The sequence below is a fragment of the Vicugna pacos genome, chromosome 4 (assembly GCF_048564905.1).
Source record: "Vicugna pacos chromosome 4, VicPac4, whole genome shotgun sequence".
NCBI lineage: Eukaryota > Metazoa > Chordata > Mammalia > Artiodactyla > Camelidae > Vicugna > Vicugna pacos.
In genome coordinates, this window is record NC_132990.1 from 42046437 (window position 1) to 42070510 (window position 24074).

A 24074-nucleotide genomic window follows, 5' to 3' on the forward strand; every position below is an offset into this window, starting at 1 on the left:
TCCCATTAGTGACACATTCCTGCTTGCGTGGGACTGACCACATGGAGATCCCTTTGGGGTCCTCCTTACCTGACAAAAGAAGACTGATTTCCTTTGTTGGAAAGTCTATTTTATTCTTGAATCATCATTGGCACATGCTAGCTGCACTCGGAGTAATGTTTTTCCCAATCCCTGCAGGCTTTAAACACTTCTGCCTCATCTTGGTTGTTCCAGCTCACAAGGAATCCTTTCCCATAATTGCTGACTGACTTAGCATCTGTACGATAACATTCTTTTTCTGGTTATTCATTCCCATTTTTCTTTTACACAATCTTAAACATGAAAGGAGTCTGGTTTTGTCTGGGATTTGTGTTTGACTATTTAGTAAGTTGGATATTTGATGATTAGCGGTCAGTCGTGCCACGTCCCCGTAGTCTGGTCCACGTACTCCCTCACCATTGCATTAGATGGAATAACTCCTGTATTTAGAGATTGTCTTGTTCAGGAACTGGCCTTCATTATCTGGATTTGCTGTTGTGCCTCTTGTTGATCAATTCTCTTTCTGTAATAGGATGTGCATCTATTGTCCCCTGTATCAGTTGTCCCTGAAACTGCCTATGATGATAGACCCATCTGGGGTGCGCGTTGGGGGAATATGAGTTCTTCTTTTTAATAAATGCAGGTGAATCAGTCACTCTGGGTTTAAAATTGGCCCTTGTCTGTAAGGACCACCAAGTACAGATTTATTCACGTGTGTGCAGAACCATCTGGGAAAATCTTGGGGAGAGAATTTATTTTAATTTAAGTGCTAACAGTCACACTTAGACGTCCAACAAGAAGCGCTAGACAGAATGTCTCTCCCGGGATATGTCCTACTTCTTCTAAACCTATTATCAGGCCCATGAAATGCTTTGAACTGCTCAGAACAAAAATGTAATACAAACACCAGGTAGCGACAGTGACATTAATTACCCTGCTTTTGCTGCTGGAAACTAGCAGTGTTTGGGTAAGGTTCAGCTGCAGTTCCCTGACTGGAGAAGACTTACCTAAGCAGGCCGCAAACCACCTCAAAGTGTGAGCATGTCAGGCCAGACAGCACGTTCATAACAAATGTTAAGAACTAATATAATGTTATGACATCTGGTATAAAATCTTATTTTATCAGATGAATATGATTTTTCCTAGTTTGATATCTTTCTGTTACATTTGATAGAGTGTGGCCAAGTTAGGCCTTTGGAATGCGAAAACCAAATTAAGATTAAAGAATTTCCTGAATTCAGTGGCAAACAAAAAGATCAGCCAACTGGATTGAGCGAGACAGTGTGGGCACAAAAACTGTGTGACCCTGAGAACACGACATGCCACACTTGGCTCCCTGACCCAGGTGTCAAAGAGCCACCTGACATACCACTGTGTTTACCTTGGTGTCACCTTTGTGGGTCCCTCTGGAGATGGTGTTAAATAGTGATTGACAGCATAGAATCAGCAGCCAGGGGCATCTGGTTTGAATTATAGCTCTACCACTAACCACCTGCATGTACTTGAGTTATTGTGTAGACCTCACAGTCTCACTTTTGTCATCGCTGAAATGGAAATCAGCATTTCACCTATAGCATGTGATTTTTAAGATTACGCAGTCATAGTACATGTGCTACATACAGTGCCTGCCCGTGGCCAAGTGTTCATTCAACGTTGGTTGCTGTTTTGAGGTCATCAAGGGTGCAAATCTTCCTTACAGGAAAAGAGGACATATAAGGACTCCCCAGAACATCTTGTATATCTTACTGCATTGACAGGTCATTGCCAGCTAGCCACGTTCTGCAGGCATTGATAAATGTGACCTTTATATATTGTTGGTAATTGTCAGTAATTCCAGGAAGGAGCCTGAGGGGTATGTGGCATAACTCCTGGTGGCTTATGATGAGATTGGTGGTCACCAGGCTCGGAGTTAAAAGAAACTGCTCTTTTTTTCTCCAGATTAGTTAGACTTTAGACATTCTTGATTACCGTTTGCCCCAAAGCGTTTGGTGCTTTGGAGGTGAGAGAGGTACTGGTTTTGAGAGGCCAGTAGAGTGTGGGTTCATGGTAGAAGTGGCAGAAATGGGTAAGTTTTAAGGGGTCCTATGTTGCTGTCATGGATTGTGAAGTTCACAGCACAAGGCGCTGAGCCTTCCCTTTCTCTGCTTTCTCTCTGTTTGTGGTTTACCCCATGTTTGATGACCCTCACTGCTACATCATCCCTGTCAGCGTAAGTGCAAGTAGGTTGTAAAATGTGGATCAGACTTTCCCGTCAATGATGTAGTCCTCTCAGGGTACTCACCACTCGGCGTAGAGCTGTTTCCTAGGCTCGTTACTTACCCTCCCACAGGTAGAAACACCACTGATTCAAAATCCGTTGGTTTCCCGTGTTATCTTCCTCACTTTATTTTGGTGAAATTCAGGAAATTTTGAAATTGAGTCATCTCTGAAGTTGTGCCTTATCAAATGTCAGAGTAAAATTACCTGAATGCCGCCCCCTTTCCACGTGTAGTTTCAATTTCCTAAAGCTAATTTCTTCCTTTTAATTACAAGCACTCCAAGAAGATCTAGTTTTTGCAACTCAGCATGAGAGCAAGTAACTCTTATGTCTTCAGGCTGAGTTGAATGCAGAAGGCTTCCTGAATCTGCCCAAGTACAACTGCTTAAGGTACAAGATAAATGTTCCCTGTTCTGTTATTATTATTATATTTTTAGTGCTCAGGGTCCGTAGGGAAATGGTCTCCCAATGGTCAGAACCTTGTGCTTGATACTTCTAAAGGAATTTTGCCCTGGTGATAGGTAACAGGGAAACGTGTGTTGTTTCTTTTCTTTTTCTTTTTTTTTCCCCCTGAAAGAGTAATATTTAAAACGTGAACGTTTTAACTGTGTGTTAAATGTTATTTTAAAATCACTAGGTTTGTTTAGACATATTTATCAAATCCAAGTATACTTTTAGGTATCTTGCTGTTTGCTCAGGAAAAAATAAAAACAGAACAGGTTCATTTGAGAGGATTTTGCTTTCCTATAAATAAGGAGCTGTGATGTCTTTCCAGACTGACTGTTTTTGTTGTCATTTTTGCGCCCCCCCCCAAATAACTACTGGAAACAGGGAGGGAGATTAGCATCACATCTCAGGCAGAGCTGGAACATCTTCTGTTGAGAGTAGCATTCAGAATTATCCCTGGACTCATTCTCCTAATTTTCCTGACTGCACAGCCTTGAGTCTGCCGAATTTTTACGTGGATTCAGTATTAGTCAGCAAAGGGACAATTCAGGCTGCTTGTTTTAAAAGCAAAACCTCCCTCCCTTTCTTCAGAGTTTTGTGCCTTATCGGGTTCTAAAATTAGTTCTGAATGAGTGTTGTATCAAAAATAATTCCATTTTCATCGGTTTCACATTTTTCAAACTCACATGGTTGGGTTTTAATTCCTTAGTGTATAGTCTTGTGTTAATGCAATCTTACAAAATAGTCTAGATCCTACCTTGCGCCCTATGAAAACTTTGAAAATGACAGTTCTCTCTCTCTTTTGTTTCTAATCTGAGTGCGTAACAAAAAGTTATCAGAAGACTACAGGACTTTTCTCTCCCCACCTTGTTACTTTTCAAACCACTGAACAGGAGCTGTGGCTCTTAATTTAGCAAAATGATGTACTGTCTACCACTTTTTTTTTAACTTTTTTTATTGAGTTCTAGTCATTTTATAATATTGTGTCAAATTCCAGTGTAGAGCACAATTTTCAGTTATACATGAACATACATACATTCATTGTCACATTTTTTTTTCGCTGTGAACCTACTACCACTTCTTAATGGCTTATTATGCACCAAGAACTTGGTTAAGTACTTGGCATTACAGTTGACTCTTAAACAACATGGGTTTGAACTCACAGGACCACTTACACACAGATTTTTTTTCACGAACCACGGATCACATGATCCACTGTTGGTTGAATCCACAGATGCAGAACCGAGGATATGGAGGGCCAACTATAAGTTATACTCAGATTTTTGACTTCTTGGGGGTCAGCGCCCCTAACCTCCACATTGTTCAAGGGTCAACTGTACTTTGATTCAGTTGGTACAACGAAGGAAGGTAGATGTTAGCATCCACATTCTGCATGGGGAAACTGACACTTTGAGAAGTCAATTTCACATAGGTAGAAAATGAAGGAGCGAGAATCTCATCACTGGGCCCCCCTCTCATTAGGAGGCCACCCTCAAAAACACATACGTGGTGAATGTGATGGGAAAATGTCATAACAAGTGAAGCAGTGTGCAGCTCCATCATAGAAAATTAGCTGCAGTTAAGACACCAGGTTCTCCCTCTGCCTGGGAGACACCAGTGTGCCTACCTGCCCATATGAAGGGGCACAGAGATTACCACAGGCCCCTGTCACACCTCAAGGAAGGTAGCAAGTCATGGTCTCTCCTCCTCTCAAATGTTCTGCCCCACCCTTTGCAAATATCCTTCTAGAATGAAGGTGGCAGATGAGAAACAAAATACAGCATGATAAATTGCCAATTTCCTAGTTAAGTGAATGATTGTCACACCTTACATTCATGAATTGAATAAGTATCCAGATTAGAATTTCATGCATCCACTGAATCAAATGCCTTCCAGTAAATAACGTGTTCTTTGAACGAGCACAGGAGACTATGTGTATGTACTTGGATTTCTTTTCTGGGTGATCATGACTGGTACTGCAGTTCTCTGATGAAAATCTCTTGCATTCTGTAGTGTCTTTGTGATCTTCAATGCCATCTGCCACAAGAAACAGGTGTCCAGTAATTTAATATAATAATTATGAATTGCAAACTAAGACCACTCTCAGAGCTGTCTGTACCTGGGTGCCCAGTTTTGGGCTCTGTACCCCATTCTCTTCCTTCGAGAACACTGAAAACGGCGACTCGGGTTCAGTTGAGACTTTTTCCGTATCCCACACACACACATCCAGAACAGTAAACATTGCTGAGTTCCTTGTTAAACAAATCAACTGCCTGGCTAAACAACTGAACTGGGAATATTCCAGAGGCCTTAAGTTTTGACTATAACTTGTAGTTTTCTAAGGATGGGATGCTGCAAGCTTCTGCGCAGAGGACGACAGGGCCAGAACTGGGAGCCCTGTTGTTGAGGACACTCGAAATCCTCACTCTTTTAAAAACTTACACTGACCAACATTCACATTATTTCTCAAATTGAAGGTTACATTTTCTGCCTCCCTGAGACTAGTGTCACTTCTCCAAGTTGAGAACAAGAGCGCCATTTGGCATTCATTTATCCCAAACCCAAACCGCTGACCCTTTGTTTTTAGTACTTTGCCCTTTTGCTTTCGCTTTTTTAATTTGCTTGTGACTCTCTGCTTCCCCCATCTTTTTTTTTTGGTACAATGATTCTTACCTTGTCTTTCCCCAGTCCGTTTCTGACCTGGAGAGACGTGCAGCATGTTATTGTCAGGACTTCCCGTGCAGGACATTTGAACGCTAATGACTGGAAAACCAATGCTGCTGGTTTTAAGGGTGAGAACTTCTTTCATATTCTGTCACAGGCAAAATATTTTTATTTTTCCCCCATTTTAAATGGAGAGCAGGAAATGGAATCCCTCCAAAGAAACTTTAAATTTTGTGCTGACACAGGAAAAGCTTAATCTCTTAGTTTAAAAAAAAAAAAAGGCAGATTCCTTTTTTTTTTAAATTAAAACAACACATATCAGACAGATTTCCCTGGCTTCCTACATCATAGGTCAGTTTTTTTTAAAGGTAACCAACTTCCAAGTATTGTGGACCTGGGGGGCTCCTCATTCGTTTACTGTTTGCTGTCGTTGATGATCTGAGTGGTATTTGTGACAATGTATTTAAAAATTGCTTACCTTCCGGAGTGATTACCGCTACTTAAGTAATAACTGTTGTATTTTGTTCACTTGAGGGTAGCACTGTTAGTCGCTAGGCTATATATTTTGTTTTTATTGTTTTTCCCCCAAACTTCCACAAACAGAAGAACAGGCATAATTCTAAGACAGTACTTTACATAAAGGAAAAGTTCTGTGAAGCTCTGTAACGCACAGTCTGTGCAGGTGTGCACAGTATATGATAAGGGCTGGCTGTTTTTCCCGTGGCTGATAGAGATTTTAGTTCCTCACACTGTCTTCCTAATGGGAACCGTTTTGTTTGTTGTCATCCAGAACATACGCTATAGTAAAAAGAAAGTAGTTATATGAAGCAGAGGTCCTACAGTTTCGTATCTTTACTCAGGTTTCAGATAGCCTAAATGTTCATCTAAGTTATAACAAAGATTACTTTTTGTCATATCTGCAGACTTAAATTTGCTCCCACATAATCTTAGTATCATCATATATCCCTACGGATGAAAAACAGGATTTCGTACCATAGGGAATTATCTACTTAAAAATTGAGGTTCTGGTCCTCAGATCATTGGTAATAGGCTAAGTAATCCTGGCCAAGTCACTTCATTTTCTTGGGCCCTCAATTCCCCAACTTAAACCATTTAGAAGCTGAATAATATTATCTACATATGATATTTTACAGATGATTTTAATATACCCAATGTTTATAAATATTCATGCTGGAAATGTAACGTGTAATTTTGAAAATTATTTGAAAGTAGTTTATTATAGTCTCGTGCTTTGCCAAAACCTATAAATATACCAGGTAACCAGCACCATATATAAGTTCTTTGATTAACATCTGCACTGAAGACTTCATTTTTAGAAAAAGGCTATCCCTCTGCTCTTAAGTATTATCAAACATCTTTCCATGCTTGTAAGCTATATAATGCAGCACTGCTCAGTGAACATTTAAAGAGTTGTAAATACCTGTTGGAATCATATTTTCTGAAGCCCAAATCTAGACGTTTGGTCCCCAAATAACAAATGTTCCGTGCAGCATCAAAAATACTTGAAATTTCAATTCTAGAAAATCCAGGATGTAATTTGCCAGATGTATGTTTCCTTTTGATTAACTTCCACATGCTTCCAGCCCGTACTATGTAAATCCATGCGGCCGAGGGGTGGGGCTTGGAGAGGGGGGAAGGGATCAAAACATAACCTTGGCTGTTTCAACACTGCAATGAACTTCTTAGTAGAAGGTTCACAGACTAAGTACATTGACCTCCATGAAGCTGAGGAATCAACTTTAACCCAAATAAAAGTCTTAGTTTTACTTATTCCTTTTTGGCAACTTAAAAAGAGCAAATGGTTCTAATAAAAAATGCAACTCTTTTGAAAACCTCTGTTGGTTTTGGAGAGGGGGGAAACAGAGAATTTAGACTAAATCACCAGATCCAAACCTGGGTCTGAAGGGGGCTGTACACTGCTTCTGGCAAGGAGGAAAGAGCATTTTACTATTGCACGTGGCAATATTTAGTATAATATTTCACTATTCTCTTAGATGGCTGCCAAGAGTAACAATTAAAGTTCGCTTTTTCATAGATGAATTACCCTGAACGGTCTGGACTCCCAGTGGAATTGTTTTGTAATTTTGTTGATGGCAAGACCCATATTTCATCTAAACATGATCATAATATGAAGAATTTTTTTTAAAAAGTTATTTTCTTCCCTACTCTAAGCATTACCATCCCCTCCCTAGTGTCCCACAAATAAAAGTGATTAAGGCAGAGGCTAGCAGGAGAAGTGATATGCTTTGGGGAAGGAGAGAATGCAGGTCACTGGGACTGGAGAAAGATGGGCTGACTTTTTATGGACTAAGAACTGAACGAACAAAAAATAGCGAAGGCTTGGAAGAGGTTCACGCAGTGAGAGCTCATATTTTAAATTAGGTCAGCTGGCTTTTGCAAGCCTTGCTTAGCAGAAACACAGGGCCAAATGCTTCTCCTTAGACAGGAGAAAACGGAAGTCGCCTGCAGACAGAAGCCTGCAGCCATTGGTGCCTTCCCTCTTGCCACTCAGCTTGGTCCTAACGCTGAGTGAGAGGTAGGCATAAAACGAAGCTGAAAACACCTGTGCTTCCCTGGGCTTGCATCTGTGCTCTCATGTTGAGCAATTTAACTTGTGTAAGAGTGAGTTTTTTTGTTTTTTTTTTTAATGAAACCATGAGGATTTCACAAATTTCTTGGCAGGTCCTCTTCTGCAATGAGGACTTCTGTATCCACAGCAGAATTTCCTTCTCAGCAGGTGAAGCAGAAGCAGCTTAGAGTAGTAGCCAGTTCGGTTCCGGGGTCTTGCCATCAATAGGCTTGATAATCTTAGTCCTCACTGATAACTTCAGAGATGCCAACACCCTACAGAACGGTCTTCCCCAAACCCTGCCAAGCACATGTCGCACAGCGTCCGTACCTTTCTTCAGATCTGCCTGTGTGTGATATATCCTAGGCAGAGAACAGAGCAGATGTTGTAGGAACTAGATTGGTGTGGGTCTCCCCTTAAGGCAGACTATCCACTCTTACCCACGTGTGTTAGGGGCCTGGATTCCTGGCCCCTGGAAGGGGATTCCTTCCAGAAGCAGCTGCTGGCTTCCTGTTGACTGGCAGGGAGAGATTGCATTCAGGCAAGGAATGTGCCCTGGAAGAACTGAAGAATGTGGCTCTTGACTGACTCCTCTCTGTGTTTCTCTGAGGGTAGGGTTGCATCCTGATGAGTTGGGTGCAGAGAACTTTCTCCCCCTTCTCTGTGCTCTCACTGCAGTCGCACTTTATAAACGAGCCTATAGTGAGATCGGTTCACAAGGAAGGGAGCCACTCATCGACATTTTTATGCTAATGGTACCTTAACTTTTAATAACCTTAATTGAACTAAGATGATTCTGTCTTGCTGCTTCTTTAATAATAATAATAACAACAACAATAATCTTTATAATATAGTTAAAATATCTTTTGTAGAAGGTTTGTTTTTTTAAATAAACACAGCCCAATGAATGTGTACCTATGAAAACTAACTAAATGTTATTTTGACTTGTTCATCTTGTGAATAATCCTAGCTAAATTTCAGGCAACACCTTTTGACTTTAAACTCCCTCCAGAGATAGCTTCTTTAAAAATAAATGGAATAAATATCACGCACCTATCGTGGAACCTACCTGAGATTATGCATGAGTATAGGAAAGTATTTGTATGAGGCCAGATGAACAGATGTGGTATTTGCCACTAGAGAACTAAAAACCAAATTCCAGTATTTTGCTGCTGACCAACATGTGCAATATGCCAGAAGATGACTTTGGCATTAAATTGTTTGTTGGGTTTTTTTTTTCCAGTATTATTTCTTTCCCTCTTGATCCCTTCCCTTTCCTCTTATGACAAGTCTTTTCTATTTTTTTTCTTTTCTACTCTTTTTAAAACCTCCTCATGCTCCTTCATATACAAATCAGCTGTAGGAGTGAGGGCTTTTGCCATCAGGGTGGTTTTCTTCAGGGAATTTAATTGATACTAATTGATTCTTCATGTATTTATTCAAAAATATTCCCTGTGCACCTTCACAAATGGAAGTGGCCCCAAAGAGGAGAAGGGGGAGGAAATGCCAGGGACCCCAGGCCATTGCCACCTGCGCTGGCTGTGCTGTAACTGATGCAGAGAAACAGCAGTTTACACTGCGCTCTTCTCTCCATTCAGTCCAGACAGTCTGCCAGGTCATGATGACAGAAGCGTCGATGCTGCTTCACTCACCATCTTAAAATATAGCTCAACCTGAGCAGTGGAAGGCACCTCATGAGAGACGGTCTCTTGGGGGGTGCCGTGGACATTTTGACCAGCTCTGTCTGTGCACGTGGAATCTGTGGGTCACAGAGCCATGCTGAGGGCTTTAATTCTGCCTTCTTCTAGTATCTATGGCTTGTATCTTTTCAAGAAGAACTTAGCTCTTTGTTACGATCCCCTCCCCTCTCCTGCTTTAATCTGACGAACCTGCAGATTTACCACCCCTCCCTCCCCCAGTCTCCTGGGCTGCGCTGGTTGAGTCTTTCCTCACGTCCTTCTCTCTGGTTTGCAAATGCAGGTATAAAAAGTATCATTGAATGCATGCAACGTCGGTGTGGTAGCTTTTGTCTAAGTGTGTGTATTTGGGTATTGTGACTTGCTATTATGTAGTTAAACTCTCTTAAATCTAGGAACAGGAATAGACGTCAGATAATAAATTAGGAACTTCTGTCATCTTTACTAGGCGAAAGAATGAAAAAATGTCATTGAAAGTCAAAAATGACAACTAAGTGAGCGAGGTTACCACGCCTTCCATTTCACTGCCCTCCCAGACTATGTAAGTCTCTTTGTTTCTACCAGCATGTTGCTGACCCTCCCCGTCCCCACTGACTCTTTCTCTGACCACAACTAAACTACTAGACTTTTTTTTTTTTATTTCTAACTGATTTCCCACCATGGGGAAAACAATTGACAGTCTAACATGACTTCTTAGCCTCGAAGGCCCCTAACTTTTAACAACCTTTATTTCAATTACCATCATTTTATTTCCATTGGTAGGGCTGGTAATTTTAAGATGTTCCAGTATATTTTTAATACCTACCTGTCTTGCTTTCAGTTTGTAATACTTATTAAAAAGAATTAGTAGTGCTGAAACCATTAAGCATGCCATTTGTTGAATTCAACTGAAGGTTTTGAAATGTGGGGGTTTTTTTGTTGTTGGTTTTTTTTAGTGTATTAAGTGCTGTCTGATGTGTTACTGTTTGAAAGGGTAAAGCTGTGTTGTATTTTCGTATTTCACTGCACAAATCATATTTTATCTTTGCCACTTAGCATGCTGATGTGATGTTGGTAGCTGTGATTAAAGCTACATAATGCACCTTAATTGGAAATCTGCACATCATGTTTTTGAAGAAAGGTCAAAGTGAAGTGTCATCCATCTGGTCAGTGTCAGAGGCGGGTATTAGAAGCAGACTTCGGTCCCGATCCTATTTGCAGAAATAAGACGTTTAGTTCTTCTCTTACAATGCAGAGAAGGATGTAAACACATTGGATTCTACCTAATCAAATTTGCTCCCTAGAAATGTTACCTGATCTTCTGTCAGGAGTCTGTGTTTTGTCCCATTGTGCTCTATAAACTCATATTCATTAATATATATTAACTTACAGTCTTTCATTTTTGTATTCATTGGTCATTGATGATATGAGCTTATCTTCTTGCTCATTTATGAAAAAAAAAGGTGTGAATCACACATAACTTAGGGATTTTACCTTTATCCTTTTGTCTGATGGATGAATTTTTCTACCTGGGAGCAGAAATATAGAACCCCCAACAACAAACTGCTTGGTCATTGCTTAATCTAGAGTCTTGTACCCACAATGTCTCCTTGTTCCTTTGGAGTGCTCCACTCATGCCTACGAAATATGTGAGATAGATGTGAAAATATTTTCTAGAAAGGAAAAATGTTTTCTCCAGCTGGTCTTTGAATGACAGTATTAGGTTTATTAGACTTTGAGGGTGTTTTGTTTTGTTTTTCTCCATTTCTAAAAATGTAAGTTTTAAATGCATGTGGTTTCACACTTAAAATTCATCTTCAAAATAGAATTAAAGTGATGTCGTGCTGTATGACTATTATTTCTTTGCCAAGTATAATTAGCTAATGAGGGGGATTATGTTTGGAGCAGTTTGTGATTTTGCCTCAGTCTTAAGAAGGTTAAATTCTAGTAGAGAGTCTGTTGTTGGTATTTTCTTTGGTTTTTGAGGAAGCCAATTAAAGTTTTTGTATCTTGGTTTCTGAGAATGTGGGTAACAAATAACCAAACATAATGAGAAGGCTGAGTTGAATGAAAAATGCTTTGAAAATGGAAAATATCAAATATGAAAAGAGTCTTAAAAGTGTATTTCCTATGTCACAGCTTCCTATGTGAAAGGAGGATAAAAATAGGGAACTATGATGTGAATTAGAATGCTGTTTGGTGCTGAAATTAATTGAATTACTTGAGTGGACGAGAGAAAATGTATTAAGGAGTTTTAAAGGAAATTATCACAGTGTGTCTTCCTACCATTTATCCCATAATCACATATCAATGACTATATTATAATCATATGTCAAACACGACTGTACTTAAATTCTGTTTTGCAAATTAATTTTAATGTTTAAATATCACCTTGACTTCAACCTGCTAAATCTTGAAAGTTGTAATGAATTGTTTCAACATAGGAATTAATGACAGAAATCTGAACTGATTGTAGCCAATGATGACCTGTCAACTGTTTAGTATTAATATAATTAAGCTGTGAGCGTAAAATAAGATTTTTTAACAATATGCTAAAGTTTGTATACTTAAGAGAGAGATGATGTCTCTTTCTGTGTAATCACCTGACGAACTTCACTTTCACTGATTCTGATGAGGCTAGACTCTATCCTTCATGGTAGCAAAGCCTGATATTTTGTGTTTACAACTGATATTTCAGGCAAAGATAAAAACCATCAAGGCCTAAACCTGGTAAATACAAAGGGTGATGAACCAGGGCCAGTGCTGTTTTCAGGCCAGAAGTGTGTTGTGACTATAAAGTAATGAAATGGATTTCTCTGAATCACTAATAATTGGATTCTGAATCCAGTTCCAAAATAAAATACCCAAAAAAGATTTATGCCAAGACAGCCTGACCAGAATACACAGACACATACATACATGCACGTTCTCTTACAAAGGCTTTTAAAATTCAACAGTCTTTTTTGTAATTGAGGGTTTGTTTATTTAAAACAAAAAACTCACTCAGCATAGTGGTTTGGAGTATGGGCTCAGTCAAATAACCTGGGATTGAATCCCAGCTTTGTAAACAAATAAATAGCACATCTGGTAATCCACAGTCTTAACTTCATTGGAGTAAGTTTATCTATGATAGGAAGGACCACTTTAAGTGTAGAAATGTATACATCTGTATAATCATCATCGCAATCAAGGTATAGAACATTTCTGTCACCCCCCAAAATTATTTTGTGCTCTTTTCTCATCGTTTACCCCCCCACCTTATGCAACCAGATATATTTTCTGTCGCAATAGATTAAATTGTCTTCTCTAGACTTTCATATATATGGAAATATTTGAAACTGACTTCTTTCTCTGCATATAAAATTTTTTAAGGTTCATCCATGTCATTAAGTATATGAGGTGTTTATTCCTTTTTATTGCTAAGTAGTATTCCCCTATAGAAATATACCACAATTGTATAATCTTTCACTTTTTCATAGATGATTTTAGTTATTTTTATTTTTGAGGTATAGTTGATGTACAATATTATGTAAGTTATAGGTGGACAACACAGTGATTCACAAGTGATTTTTAAAGGCTATAAAGGCTATTTATAGTTATTATAAAATATTGGCTGTCTTCCCTGTGTTGTATAATATATCCTTGTAGCTTTTTTATTTTATACCAAATAATTTAGACCTCTTAATCCTCTACCCTTGTTTTACCTCCCCCGTCTCCCCACTGGTAACCACTAGTTGCGTCTCTATATCTGTTTCTTTCTTGTTATATCCACTAGTTTGCTTTATTTTTTTAGGTTCCACATATGTAAGTGATATCAAACAGTACTTGTCTTTCTCTGACTTATTTCACTTAGCATAATACTGTCCAGGTCCATCCACGTTCTTGCAAATGGCAAACTTTCATTTTCTTTTTGTGGCTGAGTACTAGTCTATCGCATGTGTGCATGTGCGTGTATCACATTTTCTTTATCCGGTCACCTGTTGATGGACACCAGTTGCTTCCATATCTCGGTAGTTGCAAATAATGCTGCTAATGAACATTGGATTGCATGTATCTTTTTGAATTAGTGTTTTGGAGTTTTTGGATATATACCCAGGAGTAGGATTGCTGGATCATGTGGTATGTTTATTTTTAGTTTTTTGAGGAACTTTCGTACTGTTTTCCACAGTGGCTGCACCAATTTACATTCCCACCAACAGTGTACTAGGGTTTCCCCTTTCCAAGGACGATTTTATTGTTTCCAGTTGGAGTTGTCATCAGTAAAGCTGGCATGAATATTCATGGACAAGTCTCTGCGTGGACAAATGACAACCTTTTAAACATTACACGGTCAGAAAAGGCCTAATTTAAACAGAGACTTTGAGGAGTAAGGGAGCAGTCCAAATGGCAAACCAGATGAGCGGTTCAGGCCAGGCACTGGGCACATGCAAAGACTCAGTCAGGGAAGAGCCTAGAGGCCATCCTAGCTGGAGTGTGCAGCAAAGGGAGGAATAAGGAAGACAGCGTCACATGAAGAATTGAGCACAGTTCTTCCTCCAGAGGAGGCACTCAGGGAAAACGGTCATCTACGTGTTGTGCGTCGTTCTCATACAACATTTAATACTGAATGAATGAGCTGTTAATATTCTGTTCAGATTTTTGTGTGAGAAAAATGGAACACATACACACACAGCTGTGGTCATTAAATGCTGTGTGCAGCTTAGTAGTGAAACTAGCTTCACTCTTCCTTGCAAATACCACATTCATGGATTTCTTGTAATTCTTCGCCCCTGATCCCTGTAGTTGGTTTATCTAATTTGGGTTCTTGTTCTCATTTGCCCATGATTTTCGTTGATGATTCTGGATAAAGGGTTAACTTCCTTATTGGTGTTCTCCGCTTTCCTAGTGGACTGCTTGGATTTCAGTAAACAATAGAGGGGCTCGAAGGTTTTGAACAAAGCATGATCTGCTGATCACGCACGAATTGTACTAAAGTCACACACGTAACCCAGATGAGAAGCATGTATAAGTAGAATGAGAGGGCGGACAGGTGTTTGAGAACCTTACAGTTGCTACTGGAAACCAAAACTCTATAGAGTAGTTAATTCAAACACGTAGTATCTTTTATTTGTGTTTCTTGGAGGATTGGGGTTCAAACAGGATGAGACAGCTTTGGTGAGCAGAAAGGAGAAGTTCACAAAAAGGGCGGGTGTGGTGTGATGAGGGAAATCATTTAAAAGAAACTGAGAGCAACACTACCTGAATCCTAGAGTTAGGAGTTATCATTTGATTTGAAAATCATTTTGGAGCCACTGCAATGTTTGGAGAAAGTGAGTTGGCTAACAGGAATGACTTTCAAGCAAGTTAATTCCGGTTGCTTTGATGTCAGTTTTCTTTTTTAAATTGATGGGTGTGAATCCATTGGTCCGATGGCATGTGCTATAAAATGACATGCCGAGAAGAAATTGGCTTGCTAAACTGGATGGAAATGCTCTTGCAGTGATCCTTTTCTGTCATTTTAGTATGCAGTTGTGTAGTCCTGACCTTAAGGACTGTGACATTCAGTGAAATTTTTTATCATCTCTTCGCCTCCTTCTAAATGAGGAGAGTTACAGTGTTGGCATATAGAATCATCTTTGGTAAACACTTTTTTTAAAAAAGAGAAAGAAATGCATTTTGAAATGGCTCTTTAATAAACTCAGGGCAAAGAGTGTGATGACAAGATTGCTTCTTGAAAAATGTCAGGCCAGAAATTGTACTTTGAGAAGTTTTCACAGATTTCCTTTGACCACAGTCTCTTTGCTGCTTATTATTGTTCACCATGACCTTCAGGAAGCCACATAACTTCCAATATTTGAATTTTTTTCACATACAGTTGTGATCTTGGTGTTTGCCATGTCACTTGGCAGAGATTTAAAGAAAGCAAGGGACATAATTCTGGTTAGCCTCTTAAGTGGCTTTAGACTCCTGCAGGTAGGATGACAGAAGCATTTACAGTTTATAAATGACTTTTTCTCTTTCTTAAGTTTTACATTAATATTCTTTTTCTTGGCCATGAAGCAAACTGAGAATCATCTGTCATCCTAGGAAGCTACATGACTTTTATGAGTCTGCCAGAGGCTACTGTGTGTTTGCTTTCTTAATATACTGTGTGGGATGGTTTTATCTGGAAATCTTCTACTTTTCTTTTTGTTCTGCCCTCAGAAGTGTCTTTAGAGCCAGGGTAGAAGGTGCATGTGCAGCTTTGTTCCAGAGTTCAATATTGTGCATCTCAGAAGCCTAAAACCCCCACTAAATTCTAGCCACTTCTGACTAATCAGAGGAGATATCTAAAAATGCCAGAAATATCCACCTTGCATGATAGGGCTGCCATAGTTTGTTGCAAAGGTTATTAACTCCACAAGAGAATCAAATGCGGAGGTTGAGTGAAGTCTGAAATCTGGTCTGTGATTTACTCACCAAGTCCGTACCCAGAGTGGGATGATAGCCACCTAAAGAAAAAGGCATCTGTCTCTAACCTACACAGGTCCCACTGGCCTGCCCTGTTGCATGGACTTCTGTTGTGATTTCTCCCACAACTGTCTAAGTCACAGGTATCTTTTCAAAGGTATCTATCCAGAGATGGTCTTGGTCATTTTTAACCTTCATCTGTTGCTTTGACCTTGACAGTTAGAAACTTCATTAGCAGAGTAGCTCAGTGTTACTGCAGTCAAATAGTTTTCCACTATCTATTTAATCACTCTTTGTCAACAGCCCTCTACACAAAGCTTGAACATAAAATCTTAGAATTCTAAGTGGGTGTGTTAAGCACAAATCTATTTTTCTCTTTCTAGTCTTTCTACATTCTCTTCCTTTTTGTAAGCAAAGATGACTGATGCTTCATGAGTTCAAATGTGGGGCCAGTAGGAGAAGATTCATATTTGGGGTGATGAGTCCTTATAAAACTTGACATAAGCAGGATGCAGGCACACAGGCGGAAGGCAGAGGTGAAAAGGCTTTATTTGATGTTTCCATGATTATCATCAAGCTGTCTGGTGAAGGTACTTCCAACAGGCCATTTCTTTTCTACCGAGGAATAAAGCTTTAAGTGTGAAAGGGAAAAATGTGATTGAGGTGCAGAGGAGGAACTCTGTTATTGAAATTGGTACATGCCTATCAGTTTGGGCTCTGGCATCAACATTCCAAGCACAGACTAAGGCACCAGTCCTTTGTCCCCCATCAGGGACAGAGGACTCTAACTTGCTGTGACCACACTGAGATCAGGCCAAGTGGGCACCGTGGCCACTGCAAAAACTAGCTCGGGATCAGTAAGATAATCCAGATGAGCAAGAGGATAAAGGGGGCCTTCTTACATATTTCTAAAGTACAATTTTAGTAAAGATGGCTTAAGCCCCCCCTTTTTTTTTCTATCCAGAGAGATGTTTATATTTGTGCCAGTGTCTCCAACATAAACGAGACCCAAAGATAAATCCTGAAAATTAATCCCGCCCTAGTTCTATGCATAACTTCCTAAGGCCACTGCACCTCGGAAGGTAGGGTTACACACACCAGGCGATCACTTTGCAGAATCCATCTGGATTCATCTTCTGTGAACTCAGTAGATCCAGACTTTTTTTTTTCTTAGAACCTCAATTCAGACGCTTTACACATGTTCACATCTTGCTAGCCTTAGGCATTTCAAAGCAATTAAACTTCTATCACCCATCCCAATAATAGTTTCAACAGGCTTCATTTTGTGGTGTTAGACCAGAAGATGTGGTCCACCCTGAAGTTTCCAGACTCATCTCTGAAAGAGCCAAAAAGAAGGGAATTGTGATCACGGCTGGATGTGAACTAATGGGAAGTTGCTCTTTGCCACTCAGTGCCATCCTTCCATCTGTACTTGCCTGGTTAGCTGTAATTAAAAAATAAACAGCCTCAGCAAGACTATAAAATAAAGCATCTTTTCCATATTAATAGTATCTTCTCACTCAAGGAAAACCCCGATAGAAATGACTGAAGAAGGTCATTTCTCAGCAAGAATAGGGGAAAGGGTTATGGGCCAGATGTTAACTTTCCTTCCAACCCTCACATATTTCTCTTTCTGCACATGATATTTTAATGAGTTTTGAAGAAGAGAACAGTTTTTATGCAGCTGATTTGCAAAAGGCAGAGAGGATAAAAATGTTCCATTGTTCATTTACGATATGTAGATACATTTCCAAAATGTTTCCTCCCTTTGCTACTTTGTTATTCTGAGGATTTATGATTGATTTGAGTACCTTAGTTGAAAGAACATTGTGTGTCTAACAGACAGTTGTAATCAGTGAGCACCTATGTAATACATCAAGATTTTATATTTGGATTGAGTCCTTGTGACTTTAGGCAAGTTCTTTTAATGTTCATGAGAGTTTTTTCAGCTATATAATGTGAATAATACTATCTTGCTAATAGAGTTGTTATAAAGATTTCATTAGCTAATGTGTAAAAATAAATGCACATGTAAGGTACTTTTGCTTCCCGTATAAACTTTCTTCTAGGCATCTTACTTTGGGAAGCATGCTTGATACATTAAATGCACTTCAGTTGTAGAGGCAGTAAGATTAGGAAATAGATACCTGAGTGCATTTGCTGTTTTCAGCGTTGTAATTGAGCATGATTTTGCATCTCAACAAATTCTGATTGTATCCTAAAAAGGCATAGAAGTTCACTCTTTGAGTGGTGTGTATCCAAAGAAAGAAATATCTAGACCAACCTGTGCTTGAAAAATGAAGATTGTGCATCTATAGATTAATTAGGAGAACTTTATCCACCTCAAATACTTTTATAAGAGAAGCAAAATGTTTTTGGTAACCCATATGAGAAGACATTGGTATGATCTTCTGTATAGTCAACTTACTCCTAGCATGAGGGGAGGACATTTGTGAATCATGCCTGTGAAGACTCAGGCCTTATGTTGGAGACACTAGCCTAATTAACCAGGCGTTAATTAGTTAATCAACTGGGCTTCCAGGAAAGACGCTAGCCGTAATACCCTAAGGTTCTCAAAGTGGGATCCCTGAACCAACAATATCAGCATCACCTGGGAACTTGTTAGAAATGCAGATTCTGGGCCTTACCTCAGAACTGCTCATCAGTGGGATCTACACAGTGTGTGCACTGAACAGGTCTTCTGAGTGATGCTGATGCAGACGCAGGTTTGGGAACCACTGACTCAGGTTATCCACTGTATCTAAGGAATTATCTTCTTTCCTGGTCAAATTTGAGTGATGCTAATGAAGTGCCATCCTTAGAAAAAATGGTAAAATACTCTCTCAAATGACTTTTCCCCCCTGCACTTTGGATAAGGAATCCTACGTGTGAAAGTTGCTCTCAAAAAATCTCATTCCTTGTTACTCACTTAGCCATTTGCTCCCAAGCTGAATTCATTCCCCTTTCTGTCTATTGAACCATAACCCTCTGTTTTCACACTTTGCATTCCCCCATCTTGGGGGTGGTGGGACTTTTCCATTATCCTCCTGCCTTAGTTCTGTCCTTCCTCGCACAACTAAAAATTCCCACCAAGTAGTCTGAATTAGCTGCTTCCATGTCCTTATTGTTTAGTCTCTCTGTAAGTTCCTGCCATCTTGTTTCCATTTCCACCTTTAACAGTGAAATTACTCTCTGAGACTTTCAACCATTCCCTGCTTGCCAAATAAGAGGGTTCCTTGTTCTTCTCTCGGAGTTCATGCTTTTGATCTACCCAGTCCAGATCTGTCTTTCCTTGCCTTTTGTGATGCAAAGATACAGTCCTGCTCTTCTCTGACACTTTCCTGAGTCCTTTCTCTCCCTTTCTTTCACCTGGGCCATGCCCTAACCAATATCTGTTGCTCAGAGAGCTCTGGAGGGAGAGCACACTCACCCTCTCCTTCCCTCTCTCTCTCTCCTCATTCCCGCTCTCCTTTTCTCCCTCTCTGACTCTCAGTTCCACTTTCACATCCCTGCCTTTCTTTCAGTTAGAAGTACTACCTCCTTACTAATGATTTTCAGTTTTTCCATCTTCAACATTGACTTCATCCATTACCAATCCAGAACCTCCACACAAGTCTCTCCTTGTGTCCTTTAAAGCTCAGAACTTCCAAAACAGAACTATGGGTCATCTTTTACAAAACAACTTCTCCCCTAAACTCACCTCTACCATCAGAGAGAGCCTTCTCTAAGTCACCCTGTTCACTCTGACTCAGCATCCTGCATGGTATGAGTTGTGAAATTTCATTGCTCCTTTCTTATCTGATCTCTTATTTCGTTCACCCCTTCCATTACCTTCTTCATGGTCTCCCATGCCTGCACCACTGAAGTTACTAGTTCCCGCCTCAGTCCTTCTGCCTGTTCATATTCCATATACCAATGCCAGGTGAGTCTTTCTAGAGCAGCAATTAAATGATGTCATTTCCTTGGTTGCTGTCTACTCTGCCACATCCAGATTAAATCCACCTATGGGATTCCAGGCCCACACATCTTTCTTGAGGAAGCCGCCGCTCTGCATATCCTGGTCTCATAATTTTCCCCATGAGTTATACCTCCATGAGTCCAGCTCTTACTCAGGGATGTAAGAACTGTCTCAAGTACTATTTCTTCTAGGAGAATATGCAGCCCTCATAAATGGCCTATTCTGAGATTTTACGGAAATTTCCTTATTCTTGTCCCTTATTTGAGTTTAATGTAAATGAAAAGGATGTTCATGCAAAGCCTTACCTAGTACTTGAAACTTAGAAAGGTAAGTGTTAGCTTTCTTCCCAATGAGAAGGTGACATTCCCAGATGCAAGGAATACTTCTGTGGGCTACACTGTGGTTTGCCAGCCATCATATCAGCAACGGGTAACGGCTCCATGTCAGGTGAGCCACGGATGTTTGGTGTAGTTGGATGAAATAACCCTATCCTTGCAACCTCTGTTCACTACTGAGTAGGAAAATGCACACACTTGAAATAAATATCAACCAGATTTTCTATTCCTTTCTTTTATGTGAATTTAAGGAAAAAGCAAAGGGAAAGTAAAGTTAAATGAAGAGTTATCTAAAAATATTACATGAGTAATTCACAAATAAGAATTTTGACTGCTGGCTTTTCAGGATCCCAGTCTGGTTGGTAGTTGTTTAAGTTATACACCAAGAAGATCTAGGCTGGAGCGCGAACATATGGTCCATCTGATACTCAATTAGCTTTTCCCCAAAGGCCCTTGTAGTACATTTTTGATATTGTTCTCATCTCTGTCCAGACAATCTTAGTTTCCTAAAAATAAGCACAGGGATACATGGCTAAGTCTGCCCAAGGTGGTAGAATATTTTTCCTACCTCCATTCAAGGGATACTAGTCAATTACCTTTAGCAAATTACTTGCCTGTTATAACCACATTGGAAGCACATAAAAGAAGAATGGTCAGAGAAAAGGAGAAAATAATTTAATTTTTTTTCTTAAATGCCCTAGAGAAAAAGCAGGCATATCTCCTTATCCTAACTCTGTAAATTTTAAAAGATGATAATAAATACGTACTTTATATAAACACACAGAATAAATTGTGTATCTATACATCCACGTAGAATGAAGTGCTTTGTATGCAGAGGAGAACTCAGCAGTGGTTTCCTACACTCTTCTTACTTCCTCTCGGTAATGATGATCCTGCCTGACTACCTACAGCTGCTGACCAAACCCATCCCAAGGGGCACTTTGCGCAGACAGCCAAGTATCAGTGTCTGGAAACTCTCCACATGCAAGTCCTCAGTAATGCTGGCAATGGCTGGCATCTTTGTATCTGGCTGGAGTTGTTAGTAGAGCCTGTGATTTCAGGAAAGCAAGGGAAAACTAAAAACAAAGCATGCTTTGCGGTAAGGCAGGTGCTGGCTGCTGGGTTTTCCTGCCTCCGGGGGGCCTGCATTTTGCATGAGGAGGCAGAAGAAAGCACTGCAACTGTAGTTCCGAAGCTTCTGTGCCTTTCTCCCTGCAATCTAAAGGGTATGTAATGAAGAGATGGCTGTCTAAGAAAGGGCGTAAGAAAGGGAAGAAATGAGTAATTCTGGAAGCATCGTGGCTTCCATCTGTCGAGATGTTTAGGTGTAGAAATGCTGACATAGGAGATGCAAGAGTTGCTTTGCGCTTTTTCTTGTTTCTGAATCGTAGTTTTCCTGTTACTGTTTATTTCTACTTTAAAAGAAGTAGTACTTAAGCGTTTACATCATGCATGTGCGATGGGGTGAACTAAGGGAAGTGTCGCAGGCTCTCACGTTTCACGCCCTCCTCCTAGTCTGCACATTTGGGCTAGTTTGATCAGTAGGTGCGGGAGGCACAGGGTCCCTGGTGGGAGCAGTTATTTTGAAACAGGTGGTTCAGCGCGTTGAGGATCAAAGAACCCAGAGGTGTGAGGACTCCCACAGCTGCAGGAGCTCTTTGATCTCAGCTGGAGTTGCTACCCACCCCGCAGATCAAGCAGCCCCCACTTGAGACAGGAATTTGCATTTGCGTAACTACCTCAGTCTGGTGGTTTACTCTTAGGTAGAAGAGCAACAGCCTGCTGATGGCAGAGGACACCCCACACTTGGGGTTGGCATTCAGTCCTCCCGCAGTCCGCCCTCTCCCCCTTACTTCCTGCCATGTCGACCACTAATGCCCACCCCCTGCTGACCACTCACCCTGGACGCCACCTGCTGGTTTCCTCACTTCCCCCAAAGAACCACACGCAGACTTGATGATTTAACCAGGAGGGTCCATCCTGGATGTCCTCTCTGCACCTCCACCTCACTGAATCTTCTGTGGGCACCAAAGCATGGTGCAAATAATACCTTGCCTTCTTGGATTTCAGCTAACATTTATTGAGTACTTTCTATACAGCAGGCTCTGTTAGGTTCCTTTACATCTGCTATATATATATGTATTTTTTTTTTTGCTGATTTCTTTCTCTTTTGAAGTGTTTTTAAACTTAAGAGTGGTTAAACAGTTAGTGCTTTTAACTGTTTCTTAGTGAAATCATAGAGTTATTCTTGTCTTATCTCCTGCCTGCCTGAGAACCCATAGCATTTTCTGTTTCTTTTGGACCCTTGCTGTGTTTAATACACAGAGGGTGTTCCAAACCCCACGAGTGATATAATTAATGGAATAAATTATTAGCTTATATTGGTGGAGTGGACTGAACTCAACCCTTTCTAACAATAGAATAATTGAACACAATTTGGCAGCCATGTTTTATATTTTGATGACTATATACATCTTAAATACAAATATTAAGTTCAGGATGCTTATACACCTTCTAGTTACTGGATGATTGGTATTAGAAGATGTGAGTGCTCTGTGCATAATAGCATCACAGTACTCTCTCAGTTCCACGTAGGGTGGCCACTCTCCTGGTTGGCCCATGAATGAGGGGTTTCCCCAAGACACAGGATTTCAGTGCTAAAACCAGGACAACCCGGGCAAACCCAGACCTTTAGTCATGCCAGTCATAAGAAATGGTTTCCCCAATGGAAGAAATTGACTGTACTTTTATATTAAATCCTCAGTAATGGATGGCTGTCACTTAGGTGTATTTTTTCCAGACACAAGCAAAATTCTGGATCTCTTACAGGCACCTTGGACAGTTTTTGTTGTTGTTTGCCCTGTTTTTACACTGGATGCTACATAACATTGTACATCTGACAGCTGGTATGTAGAAAGCCTTATTTCAGGAAGCTCAAAAACTTAAAAACAAAAACCATTTTCCAGCCAATTCCTTTATTACACACACAGTGATTTACTAATAGTCACTTTGGAGTTAACACAAAATACCTATTCAGTGTAAGATTAAAAAAAAATTTTTTAAATAGCTGGTTCCAGTGAGGAGAGTCCATTAAAAGAGACAGAAATACATCAGATTTCTCTGGGTATAGCTTCCTGTGCCCAGAAACTTCTAACTTTTTTTTTTTTCCCACTGAGCTTTCTAGCTTTTCTCTGGAATTGACTTTTTTAGACTTCATGGCTAGAACTGTGGTTTCAACTAACTGTATCTGCTTTTGTACAGTGCAATCATTTACTTATGTATTAACAGTCAGCTTCTCCTGCCGTGTCTGATCTCATCAGAAAATGAAAATATACCTGCCAGAGAACATTACTTGTTTTCCTCCCTTCTCTTGTCCATCTGACTAGTCCAAGCAGGGAAGATTTTGGGTTACTTGGAATAAAAGCTAGCTATTACTTCTGGTGAAAGACTGTTCCACATTTTGGAGCTTATCTGCATAAACAATCGTGCAGTCTAATGGGAGAAATAAAATGTTAAGCAAGTTTTTCAAATTTCCTTTATTAAACTTGTCCAACATCATTCTACCAAGAGAGGAATTTCCTTTCTGAAATACACTTCATAACCTTGCTTCCAGATCTTTAATTACTCTGTGTGTATAGTTTGTTCCTCTATGTCTTTCTAAATACTGAGTTTGTAGAACTTTGCATTTGACACAGTGCTT

General features: G+C 39.9%; 1 protein-coding gene across 2 annotated transcripts in view; it reads left to right on the forward strand.

Annotated features, from left to right (window-relative positions):
• Nucleotides 1-24074, forward strand: part of PCSK5 (proprotein convertase subtilisin/kexin type 5) — a 413215-nt gene that overhangs the window by 214561 nt on the left and 174580 nt on the right. For both annotated transcript variants that reach the window (XM_072959607.1, XM_031677228.2), the window contains exon 10: nt 5411-5514. In XM_072959607.1, coding sequence (XP_072815708.1) covers nt 5411-5514 — 104 coding nt within the window. The remainder of the gene's footprint in view (nt 1-5410; nt 5515-24074) is intronic.